At 40.3% G+C, this 19,858-nt stretch overlaps 1 protein-coding gene across 1 annotated transcript; it reads left to right on the forward strand.

Annotated features, from left to right (window-relative positions):
* The first annotated feature begins 1,419 nt into the window (after nucleotides 1–1,419).
* LOC136675649 (vesicle-associated membrane protein-associated protein A-like) lies at nucleotides 1,420–18,568 on the forward strand. Its single transcript, XM_066652317.1, has 6 exons — nucleotides 1,420–1,620; nucleotides 12,031–12,183; nucleotides 13,487–13,590; nucleotides 14,220–14,300; nucleotides 16,340–16,522; nucleotides 17,475–18,568. Exons 1-6 carry the CDS (start codon nucleotides 1,563–1,565, stop codon nucleotides 17,634–17,636), a joined length of 741 nt encoding a protein of 246 aa, XP_066508414.1. The 5' UTR covers nucleotides 1,420–1,562; the 3' UTR covers nucleotides 17,637–18,568.
* Nucleotides 18,569–19,858: the final 1,290 nt, after the last annotated feature.

Below are 19,858 nucleotides of genomic sequence, written 5' to 3' on the forward strand. Positions count from 1 at the left end.
GCGTGGGTTTCCTCCGGGTGCTCCGGTTTCCTCCCACAGTCCAAAAACACACGTTGGTAGGTGGATTGGCGACTCAAAAGTGTCCGTAGGTGTGAGTGTGTGAGTGAATATATGTGTGTTGCCCTGTGAAGGACTGGCGCCCCCTCCAGGGTGTGTTCCCCCCTTGCGCCCAATGATTCCAGGTAGGCTCTGGACCCACCGCGACCCTGAACTGAATAAGGGTTACAGATAATGAATGAATGAATGAATGAATAATAATATATCTGTAGTATATTTAATCAGTGAGTAGGGTCATGGTGTATGATCACAATACCACGGTCCAAAACACAATAAATATTCTTGCAGATGATCAGCATGTTAACTTTCCTTGCTACTAACCACATTCAAATCTTAATATGTGGAACTATGCTTCCTTTATTGCAGAAATTAGCTTAATATTTGTCAAATAAAAGAACAAAATAAAACCTTAGTTCAGTATAATTATATATTTTTAATTTAGCTGTGAATATTAAATTAAATTAGTACTATTATAATGAATATTATAAAGGACAATATTGTGCTTTTGCAATATTAGTTTCAAAGTGGTATTTTTTTATATCTACTGCCAGTGATGTCTCATAAAAGATTATGATATTTAAGGGGTTTTGTTTCTTGCCAGGAAACATGTATTTCACCCCAATAAATAATTTTATATGCTAATTCATTTAATTGCTTTCTTCCAGTGAGCTAGGGTGTTGGCCAAGTCTGTTAGGACAAAGCAACAATGCAATTGTTTTCTGTAGGTCAAAGGACAAAAACCAACACTAACTGAACTCTTTTGTTTCCTATTGAAGCCCTCACATAACCTGTAACTAAAGAAATGGGTGGGGATGTATATGCCCGTGTACCATATATTCTACATTTAAGAGAAAATATTAAATTTCATGAAAAAAAGAACAGCATTATTCCTCTAAAGTCTGCATAATTTATTAAAGACTGAGTTAACTTAGACTAAAGCTACTTTGACTCTGTTTATATTTTGTTGACAGCACTAGCAGTTTACTTGTTGCATACTGGGTTGTGTAGTGAAAGAGCACTGCTATAAATGGAAACAAATTATCATTACAGGATAGAAATAAAACAGCTATTAGCCATTTACTAGCATGAATATCCACAAATCTGTCAAGCTTTTTTATTTTGCATTGTTTGTAGACAAAACCACAAGGTGTATTTGAAGCAAGTCAGCTTAAATCTATTGGACTGGAAAAGCTGCTCAGAATTAGGAACGTGTGTTTTGATAACTTGGGTGGGGGCATGACTTATTAGGAAACAGTGTTGTTTTTTGGGCAGTTTGTTCTTCAAGAGTGGTACAATCTAATAAAGCCCTCGCTTTATTAGATTGTACCACTCTTGAAGAACAAACTAAGTTTAGTAGGAGCAATATCTCTACAGTAGGTCGGAGGTGGAGAACTGCCCATAAGTAAGTAAGTGTCATCGTGAACGCGCCCAGCAGCGGCGTATGGCCGTGAGTGCGCGTTCACGAGCAGGTTCGGCTCTCTCCGCTGATCCACAGCAGCAGAAACATGTCCAAACTGGAGCAAGTCCTTATCCTCGATCCTCCGAGCGACCTCAAATTCAGAGGTAAGATCGCAGCGCTGCCGGTGACTCATTCGTTCACCCGTTCAAGATTTGCAGCCGTAATTACGGTGAGACGGAGCTGTTTCACTCTAGAGTTTCAGCGACCGCATCGCCCGCCATTTTGAGGCAGGGATCGGAGGCCGCGGCGGAGCCTCGGGCTCGAGTAGCGGAGGCGACCGCTTTGGCCGCCACTTTGAAGATGTGCTTGCCGCGTACCTTCCAGATTAATACTACATACAAGCTGCCTTGTTATTTTGCAGTGGTGGTAGTAGCCTAACCGCAACGTTAGATCGAAAACACTTTCTCTTTTTCGGTTTCTACCTTTTCCGACTGTTCCCCTCTGTCTCAGTTTCGCATTCACATCAAGCCTGCCGTTGCCCAGATGCTAACTAGTCTTAGCGTAGCCGTTAGCACTAGCCTCGGCGTTGAGTTTCATTGGCGACGTGGATGTTGCTAAGCGCGCTAACGTTAGCAGGTGCTGATGAAGCTGATGGAGTTAGAGAGAGAGCTGCGCAACTTAAAACCAACTAGTTGCACTGTTGATATACCGAGCTCGATTTAAGCAAGACAATATCCTGGAAACCCTAGTTAGCCTCATCTAGCTTAAATATTATTGTTTGATGTATTATTCAAATAGTTTTAAAACATTATTCACCCCACACTTTACAGTGAATATATGGAAACTAAGCGTTAATACAGCCACAAAAACCCAATGCCTTCAAGGTTATACATGCCAGTTCATTAATTAATGCTTAAGTTATAAGGAGTGTTTCAGCCTGGTCTGCATTTCGTATAAACCATTACTCAGTCCAAACAAATATACCAAAGATAGTTTGTGTCAGCCTTAACTGTACAACCTTTTTAATCAAAATGGACAATGACAGGTAAGTGTTTCAACACAGATGCCTTTTTGAATTAGCCACAGTTCAGGGGAATCAATCAGAGCAGAGCTTATTTGCATAGATTTGGTCTTAAAGATAAAGTAACAAAAATGTCCTGTTTACTTCTAACAGATAAAGTGGGGACACACAGCCTAAGCCCACACTGATTTTACTATATACTCTTCTACAGTGTCTAGCCTTTTTGTCTAAATGCTTGACATGATGAGGTTGTTAGTTGAAACATAAATATTTGATGCTATTCCAAGCAAAGTGCACTAAATAAAGCAATGTGTTAAGTACACTCTCTGTTGGCTGTGTCTTTTTGAAGTTTGCTGGCTGTCAAACCTCATGTTTTAATTGTTATGTAGCAATCTTAACAAAAATAAATAAAACCCTGGATTTTTATGCACAGTGATATATGGATGAATCCGGCCACAAAGTAGTGTTTTGTCTTATAGAGGGTGGGGGGGTCTTCAGCTAAATGGGTTTAGCACTGAACTAGGTTGTGTACACAAATCAATTCTGCATTATCAGCTCTGTCCTTCAGACTTCTCATGCACTGTACAATCAGCAGCTTTGAGTGGTGTTAAATTATGCAGGACATGCGTTCTGGAATAAAACCCACATGAGTGTGAACTCAGTGACCAATCTAACATCATTAGCATCCCAGCTTTCATTAAAAGGAGCCACTATATTTGTGTATGTAAGTGTATATGGGATGGTAGCAGGTGGTCTGGAAAAATATAACGTCCTGACGCTACTATAGCTTTTGTTCATTGTTTAGGTTCATAGTTAGAATAGATAACAGTCATATGACAGGTCCTGTCAGTGCAGTGATTTTAACATTATAAAGATTAACCTTTGCTTCATGAATATTCTCCAGCAGAGTTTACTTTGATTAAGCTGTCTGTAGTTTGTTTCTATTTAAAATGTTACCAAAGGAAATCTTAAGTTCTGTTCAGTCAGGATTAATGTAACATGACGGGATGGAGGAATGCAGTCTACACATCTACATTTGGGAATATTTATGACCCCTTTGGCAAAGGAAAAAATTAAATTCTTATAAATGTCAAAGATGGGGGTGGCTACACTACATTCATCACACCATACACATCTCAAAGCACAAGAAAAAATTAATCCTTAATTTCATTTAACTGTGATTTTATGTGTTCTTATAGAAGACACACAGATTTATTTAATTTAGTTCTTGTTACCACCATTGTTATTAGCATGGACATTTATGCTAACAGTTAGAATTAGAGCTTATAATCAAACCACTTGTGGTCAGTCTACCTGTTTTACTTTTTAGGGTGCTACACCTGAGGTTTGACGATACATAGATTGATTTGAGCATTCATTTGAAATAATAACGAAAGCTACGTTTCCATAAGATTCGACAGACATTTAACAGATACAGCCATTCACACAGGATTCTTGTACCTTAGGCTTATTTCTACAGCTCTTTCTCTCATAGATAAATCCATTTTAATGGCTTCTGTGGGATTGTGCTTCCCAATATATGATGGATGTTTCCAGATTTTGGGCAGGACTGAAGTCACCACCACTGTCGGACAAAACATTTACCATGTATTGAAAATGTCACGCTGACTCTGAATACTGTTAAAGGAAATAAACATATCGTTATCATTGAAATATTTGTGGTTTTTAACGTAGGCCTCTTCTTTTAAAATAATCGGATGTAAGTAAATCATTGTAGATGATGTGTAGTTCAGCACGACTTATCCATACGCTTGTATTAGAACATTTAGAACGTAATGGAATTTGCATAGAACTCATAAACACAATGTTTACACCATTACAGATTGTGGTGATGTTAGTGTGTATTCCCTGGCATTAGTGTGTGTTCCCTGACCTCATATTATTGGCGTGACTCTAACGTTTCTAACTATTTTTAATTTCAGAGTGCCCTAAAAGATTATATGTTATGTAATAGGGAGAATGTTCATGTGGGCATCATTTGTTCCTACTCCTCTTCACATAAATGGTCTGGCCAGGTCACTGATCAGGTCTCGAGACACGTAGTCTCCTTGGCCAAAGAATGTTTGTGTGTTTAGTTCTGATTTAGTACTTTTTTACAAATTAATTCAATGATCGAAATAGGGCTGTGTTCCAGTCATTTTCTTAAAGAGTAGAGGTCGTACTACTGTGTTGCATTGTTTGAGTTACAGCTGCACTATCCCGTCTGTTGCAGTTGGGAAATGTGGAAAGTTCTAAGGATGTTTATGATCATTCGTAACTTATGTCATGAGCAAATGGTTAGAAATGAGATAATGCTGCATCTTTTCAAGCTGTGACCTCAGTTCACTGTTTTTTTCTCTATTAGCTTAGCCTGACCTGCTCAGGTTGTTTTTGACTGCAAGTCATAAACATCTCCAATGGCCTGTTTACACCTTGTTGTAATTTGTGGCTGTCAATAATCATTGATAAATCTTTAAAGGCTCCTAGACTTGCTAAAAGCCAAGCTCCATCATGCCTGCTAGACTCTGACAGGATGTGGCCAGATGCCTGGTTTTGGCTTCTGGCAGTGAATAGTATTATTGCATAATGCAATTTCCTTGTAAGTGTGCTGGTTGATGCATCCTTTTTCGTAAGCTCACAACAGCTTGCAGGTGCATGTCAAATCCCAGAATCTTCCAGAAACCTGGTTCTGACAGAGCTGTACATGACAGTCACAGTACATGAGCCCTGACATCCTCTTGTTTTAGTTTCTGTTCACCAGTTCTGTTTTTAGTTTCAGTACCAAAACTAATTGGCTGTGGAGTGGTAAAGGGAGCCATGGAGATTACAGCCGAGCTGCAGGCCTCATAAAGGCCACGGCAGGATGGAGGTCTGTCTCTGCCGAGCTAAAAACAGCCGCCAGCATCTAAACACTGCTCCCTGCTCTGCTACTTAATCTCTACTGGGATTCTTCAACTGCAAAAAGCATGCTACATGCTCTCTCTCTCTTATCTCTATCTCTATCCATATCTCTCCTGTCTTTCATGTTTTCTGTCACTTCCATTTCTTTCCCTCAGTCTTTTTTGTTCTCTTTTGCTTTTTCCTGTTCTCACCCACTTTGTTGGCATCTCTTGTTCACTTACACACTTTTTTTTTTCTTTCTCACTCTTTGTTTTCTTCTTTACTCTCCCTCTTTTTTTTCTCCCCACATCCCTCTCTCCTGTCTCTCAATTCTGTCACTTCCAATTCTGTCCAGTCCTCATCTTGCTCTCTTGCTTCTCTCACGCTGTTGTTCTCTATTGCTCAATCCCTGTTTCTTATTCTCTCTCTCTCTCTCTCTCTCTCTCTCTCTCTCTCTGTGTTTTCATCACTTCTATAACTCTTCTACTTCTCATTTTTGTGTTGTTTTCTTCTTCCTGTCATTCTCTCAGGCTGTCTCCTGCTTTCTCATTGCCTTTCGCTTCTACTACTTTCTCTCTGTTTATGCTGCCTCTCTCGCCATGTCTTTCTCCGTCTCTCCCTACTCATGTTATTTATAGTGGCAGGAGGAGTGGGAGACTGGTACGGACAGAAAGTGGAGGCGATAGGGAAGCTGCAGCAGGAGAAAGATGACCCTGCCTAGTACAAGCCTTTTCTTCCTCTTTTCTCTTTGAGAACAAATGTAAAGTGAATGCTTTTAAGGAGTATCCATAGGTTAAATGTAAGGAGGGGAAATCGTATCTTTGTAATTGCACTCGTGACCAAGACGAAAGAGCTTTCAGAGTCCCACTGAGATTCAGTAAGAGATCTGAACTGCTCAGATTTGTTAACTGATACAGTAGGCCATGTCCATGATTAACTGAATTCACATGCTTTTACAGAGCCAGCATGATGCTAGATGTCATTTAAGTGAGTAGCGCACACACAGCTCTCTTTAAAAGTGAAATTAAATTTGACTTCACATATTTTTAGTGTTCATGATTCTGCCGAAGGCCTTTCAGCAACTAAATAGGACTTCTAGGAACTAGACAGACAGACAGACAGACAGACATCTTGTTAGACATATATAAATAATAAATCAATACGTGGAGCTTTTTAACCTCTGGACTATTGCTTTTTTTTCCTTTTGTTACGTTATGTATCAGTAACCGATATATTATTTTCTTTCAAATGGTAATTATCTAATATTGGAATTGCAGCTAATCATTACTACAGACAGTTTAGGATTTGTCATTTTATGCGCTGTTAAAAATATATATAATTACTATGTGTTTTCAATTTTTCAACTCTTTCAAACGGAGCATAGTATATTAACTCTGGAAGCCAGCTGCTATATAGTGTATTATGCAGGCTTTGTGACAATTTACCATTGTGAATGGCACTGGGAAAAAGCTGAACGTAAAGGTTTACAGTAGCTGTAAACTTTAACTATTCATTTTATATGGGAATGGTTGATATTGGGGCTGTGTCATATATCGTTCACAATAATATCATAATTCATTATTGTGAGAATAGTGATATTCTGACTTATCAGATGTACAATAAATCAGGGTATTATGTTAAAAATTAAAGAAGGCTTCAAAATTATATATAAATGTAGTATATGTTTAATGGCACGGTGGCGCAGCAGGTTAGTGTCACAGTCACACATCTCCAGGGACCTGGAGGTTGTGGGTTCGAGTCCTGCTCCGGGTGACTGTCTGTGAGGAGTGTGGTGTGTTCTCCCTGTGTCTGTGTGGGTTTCCTCCGGGTGACTGTCTGTGAGGAGTGTGGTGTGTTCTCTCTGTGTCTGTGTGGGTTTCCTCCGGGTGACTGTCTGTGAGGAGTGTGGTGTGTTCTCCCTGTGTCTGCGTGGGTTTCCTTCAGGTGACTGTCTGTGAGGAGTGTGGTGCGTTCTCCCTGTGTCTGCGTGGTTTCCTTCGGGTGCTCCGGTTTCCTACGACAGTCCAAAAACACACATTGGTAGATGGATTGGCGACTATAAAAAAAAAGTGTCCGTAGGGGTGTGTGTGTGTGTTGCCCTGTGGAGGACTGTCGCCCCCTCCAGGGTGTATTCCCTCCTTGCGCCCAGTGATTCCAGGTAGGCTCTGGACCCACCGCGACCCTGAACTGGATAAACGCTTACAGATAATGAATGGATGGAAATATTAAATTAAATATATAATTTAGTTATAATTTTTAATTCATTTGTCATATCGGAAAGAATTTTTTTTTATCACCAAAACACCCTGAAATTTTGTGATATTATTTTAGGGCCATATCGTCCACCCCTAGTTGATACCTGAATTTTCTCTGAAAGGGTTCACAACCTTATGTTGGCCATTTTATTTATAAGCCTTTATTAATATGAACATGCAAGAAAAAAATATTAGCCACAAAAAGGTTGTGAGCCCTTCCAGAGTAAAATCATAAATCAACCATTTCCATTTTTAGTTGCACTGCTTTTTCCACTTTTTCATTTGGAGATAAACAGTTCAGCATGCTTTTATAACTGAAGGATACAGCATAATAAATAGAAGGAATGCTTCAGTGACTTTTATTTAAAATGGAGTGATTCAAACAACATTTTAGAATCGTTTTAGTCTTTAGAGGTGTTTATCAGATAAATATCACGTGCGTTTCTTTGATACAAGGGCTCAGTGATTTATTATCAGACCTGAAATTCCGTTTAGTGCATCTCTGTTTTACCTCATCTTACAGTACAACAGCAGATAGTCCAGGGTCTGTTCGTATGTTCTGTTAGAGTTGAAAGGATTGAACTTGGTCAGATGATTAAAATGACTGAACTTAGATGGATCTGATCCTAGATTAAATTACAAATGTTCAATCTAAAAACCTCATAAATGGTTAAAAATTGCGACGTTTAACATAATATTTCATGGAAATGTGCAAAACTCATAAACTGTTAACGTAGGACTGCTATTAAAATTAATGAAATAATATAAAAATTTCATTTGATCAAAAATTGTTTTCTTTCTGTTGGAAGGATGGCTCATATGATGCTGTAATTCCATTATGTTCTATCTGATGTTCTTCAGTACATTCATTTAGTGCTTGGGCAGGACACAGCCGTCCTTGTTCTCTTGGACTTAGTTGACAAAGGTAAACATCTGGCCTCCTGCTCTCTTTACAGAACATATCTGATTTTGCTTGATCCTTTTAGAGCACTCCTGACAGGGCCTAATATGCTAATATGAGACATACTTGGTCATAAGATCTCAAGCTTTGGTCTCAATGCCCATCTCTCCCCTTTTCAGCTGTGACCTCTGAGCAAACTAATGGTGGATGTGCAGCTGTGTCTGTGAATGAAAGCTAAATTCCACGAGTTCTTTGCAAGAGAGTAGTCTGTAAAATCATTATGAAGAGAGAGACAACTTAAATCGTTTAAAATACTGCGAAAATATTTGAAAATTAAGAATTTCCTGGTAAGTTGCGTTGTATGGGGATTTTTTTCCTTAAATTGCTTACATACGATTTGAAAAGTTCAAGATGAACGGATTAACCTAATTTGTTTAGGTACAGAAGCAAATTTTAGGTATTAGGTCTCATAATGTAGTATTGCATTGATGTTTAGGGCACAGCTTGACTAGTGATATCACTAGCGAGTCACAGGACACTATCTAATAGAGCAGGGTTCATTCAGATAAGCAAAGCTTATCCTGTACAACTTGTAAATTAATTATAGAATAAAAAAAAGGTGTATTACGTATAAAGTAATAATCAAAGAAACTGGTAGAGGATTGCTATTAACATTTGTTATTAACGACATAAGTGGCTGATGAGCAAAATTATTTGGCGACACATCTCATATACTAGATGAGCCCATGTGCCTCTGGCAGGAACTGCATGGTTTTCACCAGTGAAACATGGTAGTCTTACAGGGGATTTCATGTTTCTAAACTGCTTATTGATATCAGCTTATATTCACATGTTGAAAGCTTGGTTATCAGTATTTTATGTTCACTTCCCTTGTGTGTTTTCTCACTGTGTGTCAGGTGACTGGTGCCACGCAGGCAGGTCACATTCTGATGTCACTCTCCTTACACAATGCTGCCTTGTAGGATTGTGCACATTTAAGCCACCTCTCCTCTGACACTCCCGCCTGTAAAGCTAGAACACAATGGAGCTGACCGTAACTGAACGGCAGATATGGTTTATCTGTAACTTGCTGAACACCTACAGAGTGCGTCCAATAACCTGTAACCTAGAATGAAAGATGAGTGATCAGTAGGAAGGGCGTTATTGAGTAATCTCTTGTACGTTTGTACATTTGTAGTTGTCAACAGCTGGCGTTACTTTTGAATAAAAGGTTATTTATAGGATGCAAAATTGTGAGAAAGAGCTTCTAGATACTTAGACAAAGTATATATTATTTCATGAGTTTATAGCATGAGTGGGGGAACTGTAATTTGTAGGCAATATATGGCTCACCAATCCACCACATACAGCCCACTTTTTGTTGCCTAGTTTGTTTGTTTTTTTTAGCATTCATGCAGTTGCTATTGGTGTTTGTGCCAATAAATGTTTACTTTTTTACAATTGTGAGAATGAAGATAGTATCTCCCCCGAATAGCCTTGTCTCTGGAATCAGCTAGGTCCGGTTTTGCAAAAACAGCTGAGAAACGGAAAGTTATTCTCGATAGAATTGGAAGGAAAGTCAATATGCTTCATTGGTGGAGCAGCCCTCCCTGTTCAGGTGAAAGGCAATATTGGAATTAAAGAACTGCACAGCAAGCTTCTTTGCATGGACAATGAACTGATGGCGTAAAAGCTGAGGCTGGATACTGAGGGAGTGTTATTAGTTAGTATATGTAACTTTATTATAGTCTGTGGCCCACGACAAGATCCATAAATAATAATTCTGTCCCTGGTGATGAAAAATGTTCCCCACCTCTTGGCTTAGTGTAATGTGTACCTGGGCTTTTAACATGCAATTTTACTCTGTGTTAAATTGGCTGGGCAAAAGTTTAACTCTGCTCCACCTTAAAATAAGTGAGCGTGTTAATGCATCATCCAGAAAGTATTTACCAGAATAAATTCAACTCCAATCAACCAGTGAATGTTGCATAATGAAGTGTAAACATGTTAAACCTGAACCACCTCTCACATGTTTTGTCAGCTCTCCTAAATTCTCCCACTGCGTCTCATTGGTCCCTCTGATGGCGTGGCTTTATGAAGCTTCAGAGTAAGGACATTGCAGATTTAACCATTACACCTGTTTAGAAGAACTCCGAGTGTAGGCACTGATATGAATAGGCTGAAAATTGAGATTTCACGGACAAGATGCAATTATGTAATTCAATATTCATGGCCAGCTCTGATCTGTTAAAGAACAAGGCCACAGTATCCCGCAGTTTTCCCCCTCAAAGACTTTGACTGTTTTTACGTCATCGTCCTGCATAGCGTAGTGACCGCTTGAAATAAGGGGGCTCTTAAATGATTAACTAATCCACTTATGGATAAAAAAAACAGATTAAACTCAATTGTTTGACATTTGAAGGAAGTCAGAACAAAGTAGGCTTTGTGCTCTCAAATTATAGGCATTTTTACTATGTCTTTTTTAAAATACCAGAGACGACTTACAGAACAGAACCTTTTAATCACTTGGAGGAATAAACGGTTTCATCTGAGAGAGACGCAAAAGCTGGCTTCTGACTTACGACTTAAGACTTGCTTGTAGTTATCTGTCAGTCCAAACCTGTCTCACCACATTCACTAGTTCTTGTGTTGTAGTACAGGCTGATTTACGATCCATACATAGTGTTTAGAAAGCTGTAGTAGTCTTGGTGTTTCATTGGTATTTGAAGTAAACAGATGATAAACTCAAGAGCCAGGCTCTGCACGGCCCTCTCATGGAGTGTACAGTTCAGACATCTCATTCTACAATGACAGCGTATCATTTTTTTTGCATATAAAGGATCGGAATGTGTTTTTCTTTTTTAACTTTCGTGACACTTTGAATATACAGGAGGTCCTCGGGTTACGTCAGTCCCGAGTTACGATGTTTCGTGGTTACGACACATCTCCCATTTACTGTATAAAGCCTTGTTTCGACTTGTGGTTTTGTGTCGTAAACGTCGTAACGTGAACTTCGTGTGTGGTGTGCGCGGCGGAAGAATACACGGTTACGCGGCTCGGGACCAAAGAGGATAGGCGTTAGGATAGGATAAGTGCTCACAGTATGTTATTTACGTACAGTATGTACGTATGTTCTGACTTACACCGAAAATTGGGTTACGACGCCACGTAGGAATGGTTCAACGTCGTAAGACAAGGACCCCCTGTATTTAGAAACCTGCATATTTAGTACTAGACATCAATGCTGAGAAGTGGTTTTAAATGCAACATGTAAATAAGTCTTTAATGATTCCTGGCGTCTTTTACTGCATGCTTTTCTGCATGAATATTGTGACAAATCATTGTTTAAGGTGCATGCTTCTGTGTGTAAAAATAACCCAAATGAGAGTTCACCACTTTGTTTTAATGTTGCAAGGTGTTTAGTCAAATAATTACCGTACTAATACAAGTGTGGTGGTTCTAAACTTGAAACGCTTTGCCTTTCTCAGTCAACTTCTTACTCTCTCTGTCCTCCAAGGTCCGTTCACAGACGTCGTCACAGCTACCCTGAAGCTGACGAACCCGTCAGACAGGAAAGTATGTTTCAAAGTAAAGACCACAGCTCCACGCAGGTACTGTGTACGGCCTAACAGCGGCACTATCGACCCAGGCGCCTTCCTCACTATCTCTGGTAAGCTTTACTTCAGTAAAACATACGCAAGTTTCCCTTGAATACCTGCATTAAAGTTAAACGTGGCCAGCTAATATGCATGTATAAAATGCTCCTGTGTAATCTCATCTTCGCCACATAGCTTTCCAGCTAAAGCTCACCTTTAGGTCCCTGGAAAGAGTTAGCTGTGCAGTCAGATTATCTTTTTTTTTATCTCCGTATATCATTCTTTATAAAGTGGTGTGATGTGTTTCAATACTCCTTCTCTTAAGAACAAGGAGGGCTTCTCTACAAACTAAACATTATATAAAATGATGCCATTTTAAAAGACGCTTCATAACTTAGAAATTTTGCAATCCAGACTGTAATTGATGGGTTGTTTTGTTGACTTGGATGTCAAGGTTGTTTGTTGGCCCTTGACTGAGGAAAATGCTTGGTATAGTGACACACTCATAGCAGGAGTCAGCTGAAGTGTTGTTCTGTGGCAGGTTTAATTCTGAGCATCACAGAACTCATTTCTGCAGAACTCAATAAGTTTGTTTTTTAGAGTAAACATTGCACTAGGGATGCAGTGATCTCAGATTCCTGTTGATGTGGGCAGATATGTGCTTTAAAACAATAACAGGCAGATGTTAAATTTGACAAATATAATTTTTTAAAATTAATATTTATATATAAATAGTAACTAACTGCTGCATTTTGTTAATTTAACTGCATCTGTAAGCCAACAGAAACATATTTTTTTGTACATAAATATTTGTTGGTGTTGGCATTAATATAGGGCAAGACAAAATTGGATCATGACGTTTGCCCAAAATTTTTACAAAATTAACACAACATTTCTACTCACAAACAGTAAAAATAATGATTTGTAGTCTTTTTTTCCCCCCTCTTCCTTAGTGTTTTTTATTTATTTCAAATTATTATGTGAAAGGACATTATGTCCACATTCATTTGTGGATCTGAATCCTACTCAACAACGAGGTCTTTAGAGGCCTCCTAAATTCAGAAAACATGGGATAAAACGAGTTAATTTGATTTTGCGCTGTTTCAAACATGAAGTGCAGTATTGTCCCTCCTCCTAATCCGAGTCTCTCCAATCACAGCTCGGGACCATACATAAATTTAACAGGAGCAAAATGAATACAATGAGCGTGGAGCATGTGGTGTTTGATCCTTGTGGTGTTTTGACCAAAGCACGTCACAGACATTTCATGAAGAGTTTAAATGCAGAATACAGAAAAGTTGTATAATACGTCCCTCTTATATTTGAAGGCTGAAATCTTAATATATGTAAACACTGTTTTGGGTTTTCTTTTTGCAGTAATGCTACAGCCATTTGACTACGACCCAAACGAGAAAAGTAAACACAAATTCATGGTGCAGACCATCTTTGCACCAGCCTCCACTGGAGACACAGAAACCATGGTAGGAGTCGCTCTGAGTCAGAGTTATCATACATTCACACTTTACTCCATTCAGGGGTTCGTTCTGTCAAACATTGATTCAGATCTGATGTCGGGTGATTTTCTGTGAACGTATTTTATTCTGACTTCTTGTTTGGTTGAACCACGCATGTAAAATGTGTGAAAGAGCAGACTGTTTGTGCTGTTCATGCATCACATGCCTCTTTTTGATTCAGCAGAGGGCAGCAAAGTCACTGTGATTCCATAGTCCAGTGTTTTCTAATCCATGTCTTGGTCCAGGGTGTTTAGTCAGGGTCACAATAAACAGTGGTTGATGCTTGTGTTCAGGTTATGCATTTTCTTGTTCAGAAAGATAGAATGTTTTACTTTATATCCTGCTCTTTACACATTTATCAAAAATAATTATCAAAAAGTTAAATTTTGTACAGTTTTACATTTTAATAGTCAGTGTAGTCTTATTTACTTATTAATTTTGTTAGGTTTTGAGACTTTTGTCTAATTGTAATGTAAATATTAGTGTTTCACTGCTAGTGTGTGTGTGTGAGAGAGAGAGAGAGAGAGAGAGAGATATGGCTCCAGCTGCTTGTCATTTAGGCTGATGAATCGCTTGCCTATTTTTCATCCACACAGTGGAAAGAGGCAAAACCCGATGAGCTCATGGATTCCAAACTCAGATGCGTGTTTGAGCTGCCTTCTGAAAACGATAAAATGGTGAGTATACTGGAAGAAGTGGGTGACAGAATGCAAGGACATCAGGATGGCTGAAAGACTCTCCATGTGAGCGGTTCCCAAGTGTTTTTTAATGGGTTTGACCTACTAGTTGTGATTGTTTTACATTTATTATGATAAGTAACCGGATAGATAAATGTACACACGTTGTTGATGGCGTGAATTTGTCAGCGGTACAAGTGCACAAAACTATCGCCTGCTACATTTTGAAGGAATACAGTGAATGTTATTTGCTTGTTTAGCTGCTATTGCTGTGCCCCGGTTGAGCTTGTGCTCGAAAGTAGGTTCAGTTTTGTAATGAAGTTGTGGTAACTAGTAACCAGTTCACAGCCTTCTTTTACCACACCGTACTGACACCGCTGACTGTACACACCCTCTCGCTTCATATTTGCATGTTTCAAAGTCCTTTTATCTCAATCCCAGTCCATAAAGTTAGGGTTGGGCACTCCTGTGCATGGAAGCCTGTCTATGCTCTTTGCTTGGGGCCCAGGCACGAACAGTAGATGTATTCACTTGATGCCTCATCACTCAGCCACACCAAACTCTAGTAGGGTCCTGTTCCGCACCCCTCTGCAGTCTCGCCCCCCGTTACCCCCTACTCCCAGCAACCTTGGCAACAGGAGTGACCTCCAGGGCTTCAGGACAGCACCCAGTTCAGAGGTCAAGGTCAGGCGAGGTCAGGCGTATGAGGATCTGACCGGACCAGAGCAGGGATTCGGTTGCAGGGTAGACCAGCGAGGGTTAATCCAGGTAGGAATACAAGAATAGGAAAAGTTCACCCCTTCAGTTTAGCACCAGTTGGAAGATGGAATACATCTAGTCATTGTTTTTTCTGTATTAATATATCATCACTGTCCAAAGAAAAACATGTATCTTATTGGAGTAGGAACAAAAGCTTAACTTTTAGTGGAAGTCAGTGTATGAGTTTTGTCAGGTCACTGATAGTGATGAGTTTTGTGTGTTCTCCCTGTGTCGGTTTGGGTTTCCTCTGGGTGTTCCAGTTTCCTCCCACAGTCCAAACACACAGGTTAGTAGATGGACTGCCTGTTTGTGTGTGGGAGGGAGGTATGGACGGATGATGCCTTGCAATGGACTGGTGCCCTCTCCAGGGTGTGTTCCTGCCTTGCGCTCAGTGATTGCTAGTCAACTCCAGACTCACCACGAGGATCAGGATGAAGTGATTATGGAAGATGAATGAATAATTGCGTCTTAAACATTTTTAAATGACCTGAAATTATTCTGTATTTTGTTTTGCGTCTAAACCCTAACCAAAAAGGGATCTGCCATGGGTTTGTGTTTTATGCTTTGTAGATTTTCTTTTAATTCAGTTTGACGTCATGCACTTAGACGGCGTGGCTATTATTACTGCTTTTAAAGACGGCTTTTGACAAAGCATCAACACCACTTCTGTTTTTACCCACAATTCACATACCATCCCGTAAGTCCTTCCCCACAAACTTCAGCCGTCCCAGCCCCTTTTCATTGACGTGATGTCATCACCGTTGTCACCGCTGGCGATGGCCCACTTCAAGCCGCAACTGAAGCTTTTTGTGCTAGCGCTAGTGCTGCGCTCCCACAGTCAGTGACAGATTATATTCAGCCTCTCTGTGATGTGGTAGACTTGGGACTCCTTGAGATGAGGTTGTGTCTCTTTCGACAGTAGCGTTAAGTCTGCTTTGGGTTTCAGCTTGGCTCACGAATGGCTCTGATATGGTTTAAACAGGCTGTTGTTACGCTCTCCTCGTCGTATCAAAGGAGCAGTCTGTTTTTTTTACTGCTACAAATGAAACAATATAAATGAAAGCGATTTTTATATTATTTTTTAATTAATTTTCTATAAAAGGCTTGCTTTGTAGTCACTGGGAAAAACAGCGTATGCGTCATAGAGTGGCGCTGAAAATGAAAGCCATATTAAAAACGGATTCTGTGATGCATCCAGCCGTCGGTACAATGGCTGAATGAATGATTCTCTGCATGTCTCTCCATGAGCCTAACGCTGAGGTTTTGACGTACAATCGCAGAATGACGTGGACGCAGTCAGCAAGGCCGCTCCGGTGCTCAACTCCTCCAAGGTGGACGGTCCAGTGGCGGCCAAGTCGACCAGCGCCGCCCTGGACGAGCCAGAGATGAAGAAGGTGGTGGAAGAGTGCAAGAGGCTGCAGATGGAAGTGAGCAAGCTGCAGGAGGACAACAGGCAGCTGAAGGTAACCTGTCCCATTCTGTAGGGAAGGAGTAGGCTGTAGGAGTGTACTGGAAAAGCAACGTTGTTTGTCTCTGGTAGAGTTTACGGTACAGGACACACATTTCAACTTCCAAAGACCTAGGCCGAGACTCCTGTTTGACAGATTCAGTGCACTGTGAAATTTGCTTTAGAAAGTTTATGGAATCTCCTCTTGTAAATCATAACAATTTAAAGCTTGTTTGTCTGGCACTTTTTCTAATTTTAACATGCCCACAGCTCAAAGACTGTTTTCATGTTTCTGCTTTATTTCTGGACGTTATCGGGACGGGGCAATAACAACGCGAGTAAAGCCTTAAAATACTTTTTGGTACAAATTAAAATCGGGAGGCTTTTAAAAAGACTAGAGAGAATTTCGTTCTCAGTTCCTCGGTTCTTGCGTAATTAAAAGGTTCTAACCAAGTCACTCAGGGTGGTTTTGCTCTGTTTTCAGATGTGGTCAAAGTTAAAAGTAAAATAAACCCTTTCCAGGATTTCCTTCCAACTCCCTGGCTTCTGTAATCCATCTCAAAGCAGCCTCGGAGGTGTCAGGGAGTTGTAACAGAATTCTGGGAAGGATTTTCACTTTCTGGATTTGAATTCACCACCTCTGCATGTTTTATGGGTCTTACTGAGTTGTAGTTGTTCGTTGTGGTGCCGACCAGAGCCAAACGTCAAGTATGAATGTGTCATCTGATGCTGGGCGTTATTTTACAGTGTTTTGGAAATTGTTTGAACGCAGAGCTTTGTTTCTGTGTACCGTCACTTTTTGGCTCTACCACTGTTTTACCAGCTTTAAGTTCCCGTTAAATACAAAACTCACAAGGCGTGACAGCGCACCTGCAGTGGACCCCATGTGTTTTCATGCTCGAGTGGCTAATCCCTGCTGTTTCGTTGTGGTCAGTTGTAATCGATGACTTGTTTTTGCTCGTCTTCAGGACGAAGGCCTGAGATTGAGGAAGCCCCAGCGGCCCGAACACACAGCCTACAACTCCAGCTCTCTGATGGGCCGAGAGGTGACCACCAGCTCCCTGCCATCGCTCCTGGTCGTCATAGCAGCCATCTTCATCGGATTCTTCCTCGGCAAGTTCATCCTGTAGATGGACCGGGGAGTGGGGGGAAGTCTTAACATGTCTGCCTGCCTGTCAACCGGTTCCAGAGAGAAAAAGAGAGAGAGAGAAATGGAGAGATCACATGGCCTGGATGAAAGGAGGATGTCTTTCTGTTGACTTTGCCATATCATTGGTAGTTGGGCCAGCGGCAGCACGCACATATTTGCGGCATCATAATGTGGGCCTCACCTTCTTCAGCCACACACACGGTTAGTTCAACGAGAGAGAGAGAGAGATGGAGGGAGAGAGACCAGCGCAGCTCGGGAGCTTCAGACAGGATCTCGCCTCTCTCTCTCTTCATTATTGTTTTGTACTGTTCTTTTCTCTGTGCGATGGACAGAATAATGAAGCGAACAGGTTTCTGACACAGCTGTGACGTGTGAGAGTAGGTTCACCATCACACGAGAAAAGACACATCCGAGACGTTTGCGTAGAAATGTGAGCATTTTTCATCCCCCCACTCCTCACTCTCTTTTTCTCGTTTTATTAAAAGTTCAATGGAATATTAGGTGTCTTGTAAATGTAATTTTAATCCTTTTTAAGAAAAGGAAAAAAGAAACTTCCATCAAAACCAACACACAATTTTAGGAACCCTGTGACCCTTTTTTGTTGGGTGGCCTCCGGGGGGGGGTGGGGGGGGAACAAAAAATCTGGCAGATATTTCTACCCTTGGCTGCCTCTCCATGTCAACACTCGGGCTGGAAAAAAGATGCCCCCTTTTGTACATTGTCTTTTTTTCCTATCCCTAACAGTACCAATGCAGACTTTTATTACTGTTATCACATTATTGTTAATATTATTATTATTATTATTATTAATGTTCTTTATTTTTCTCAATACAAAGCATTTATCCCTATTTGAGGCAAACGTTGACTGAAGTTCAAGTCTACACCTCTCCTGTCCTGTCCCATGCTATTCAACATTTGAAAAAATAAATAATAAAAGTGAAAAAACCATCCATTTGTACAGCTGTGGATCTGTTCCTTTATGTTCGCTGATGTTCTCTGACGTCCACACACCGTCCAAACCATCGTGTTAGTTTCCAGAGGGCTTTCAGAGGGCTGTGTTGAGTCTCTGGATTCTGGTGTAAAACCTCAAGCCATCTGTTTAATTTAGCTCCAGAAGCATTTACAGTGCAGGAGAGAACTGACTCTCAAAAGCTTTCCTAAGAAACACCCGTGGAAGAATCCTGAGGCAAAAACTGAGTTTATTACAATGCTACACAATATTTACTTCAGGTAAAGTTTATATATTAAAGGCTAAGCACCACTTAATGGACCTCCATGAATATTTCACATTATTTTAGTTACTGACAGATATAAGTATGAATTAAAATGAAAATAGCAGCTTAATTTGTTTTAAAACTGACAATTTTATTAAATTGACGGAAAAACCCGAGCTCGCTACGGAAATTCTTGAACGCAACCGTGACGTCACTGGTGGACAACAGCCGAACAGCGCCGCGGTAAAACACCGTTATGACTGACTGTTATGACAGTATCTAGCTAAATAACCATTATTCATTATTCAACATTATTCATGACAATAGCCTAGCAATAAGCTAAACTCAAATGTAGAGGTACCGTTATTCTTGTAAATGTGATCGAAGTCGAACTCGAATTCATCCGACACTATAAACCTCCGTAATGCAGCTACGTAGCCGAGTATAATCTGAGACACCGAGTTTAGCGAGTCAAGCTAACGTTAACTAACACCAACTAAAACAGGCGAAGTGAGTGTCCTTACCCTGTTTACCTCCATGTTACAGAGGCTCTTGAACACCTTTCGTTGGTGTCCTTACATGCCCATATTGTTGGAAAAGCGCCAGTGAAATGAGCTACAGATAACGGAGTGAGCGGATGGTCCTTTCCAAAGTGCCCGTTTAAAGTTGACAACTTTAGTCCATTTTCTGGATATTTTGGGATCTTTGGGCCATTTGTTCACAGATGTCCCACTGTACATTGAATGATTGCAGCCAAAAACAACACACCTTTTCATCATTTTACATTAAATTAAGTGCAGCTTCTAGAGTTGTTGTCCACCATCTACGTCACAGGCAAGACGCCTATTAGAGTTTCCGAACACCGGTGGGGGGGGGGACCAACGGTCTTTTAAACCTTATTCCTTGAATTAGTAAGAAATAACATGTTTTCTGACTATCAATAAACACAAGTTAGGAACTCAAATTCCACTGTATTTATTGGTGCTTA

This window comes from Hoplias malabaricus, chromosome X1, assembly GCF_029633855.1.
Source record: "Hoplias malabaricus isolate fHopMal1 chromosome X1, fHopMal1.hap1, whole genome shotgun sequence".
Lineage (NCBI taxonomy): Eukaryota > Metazoa > Chordata > Actinopteri > Characiformes > Erythrinidae > Hoplias > Hoplias malabaricus.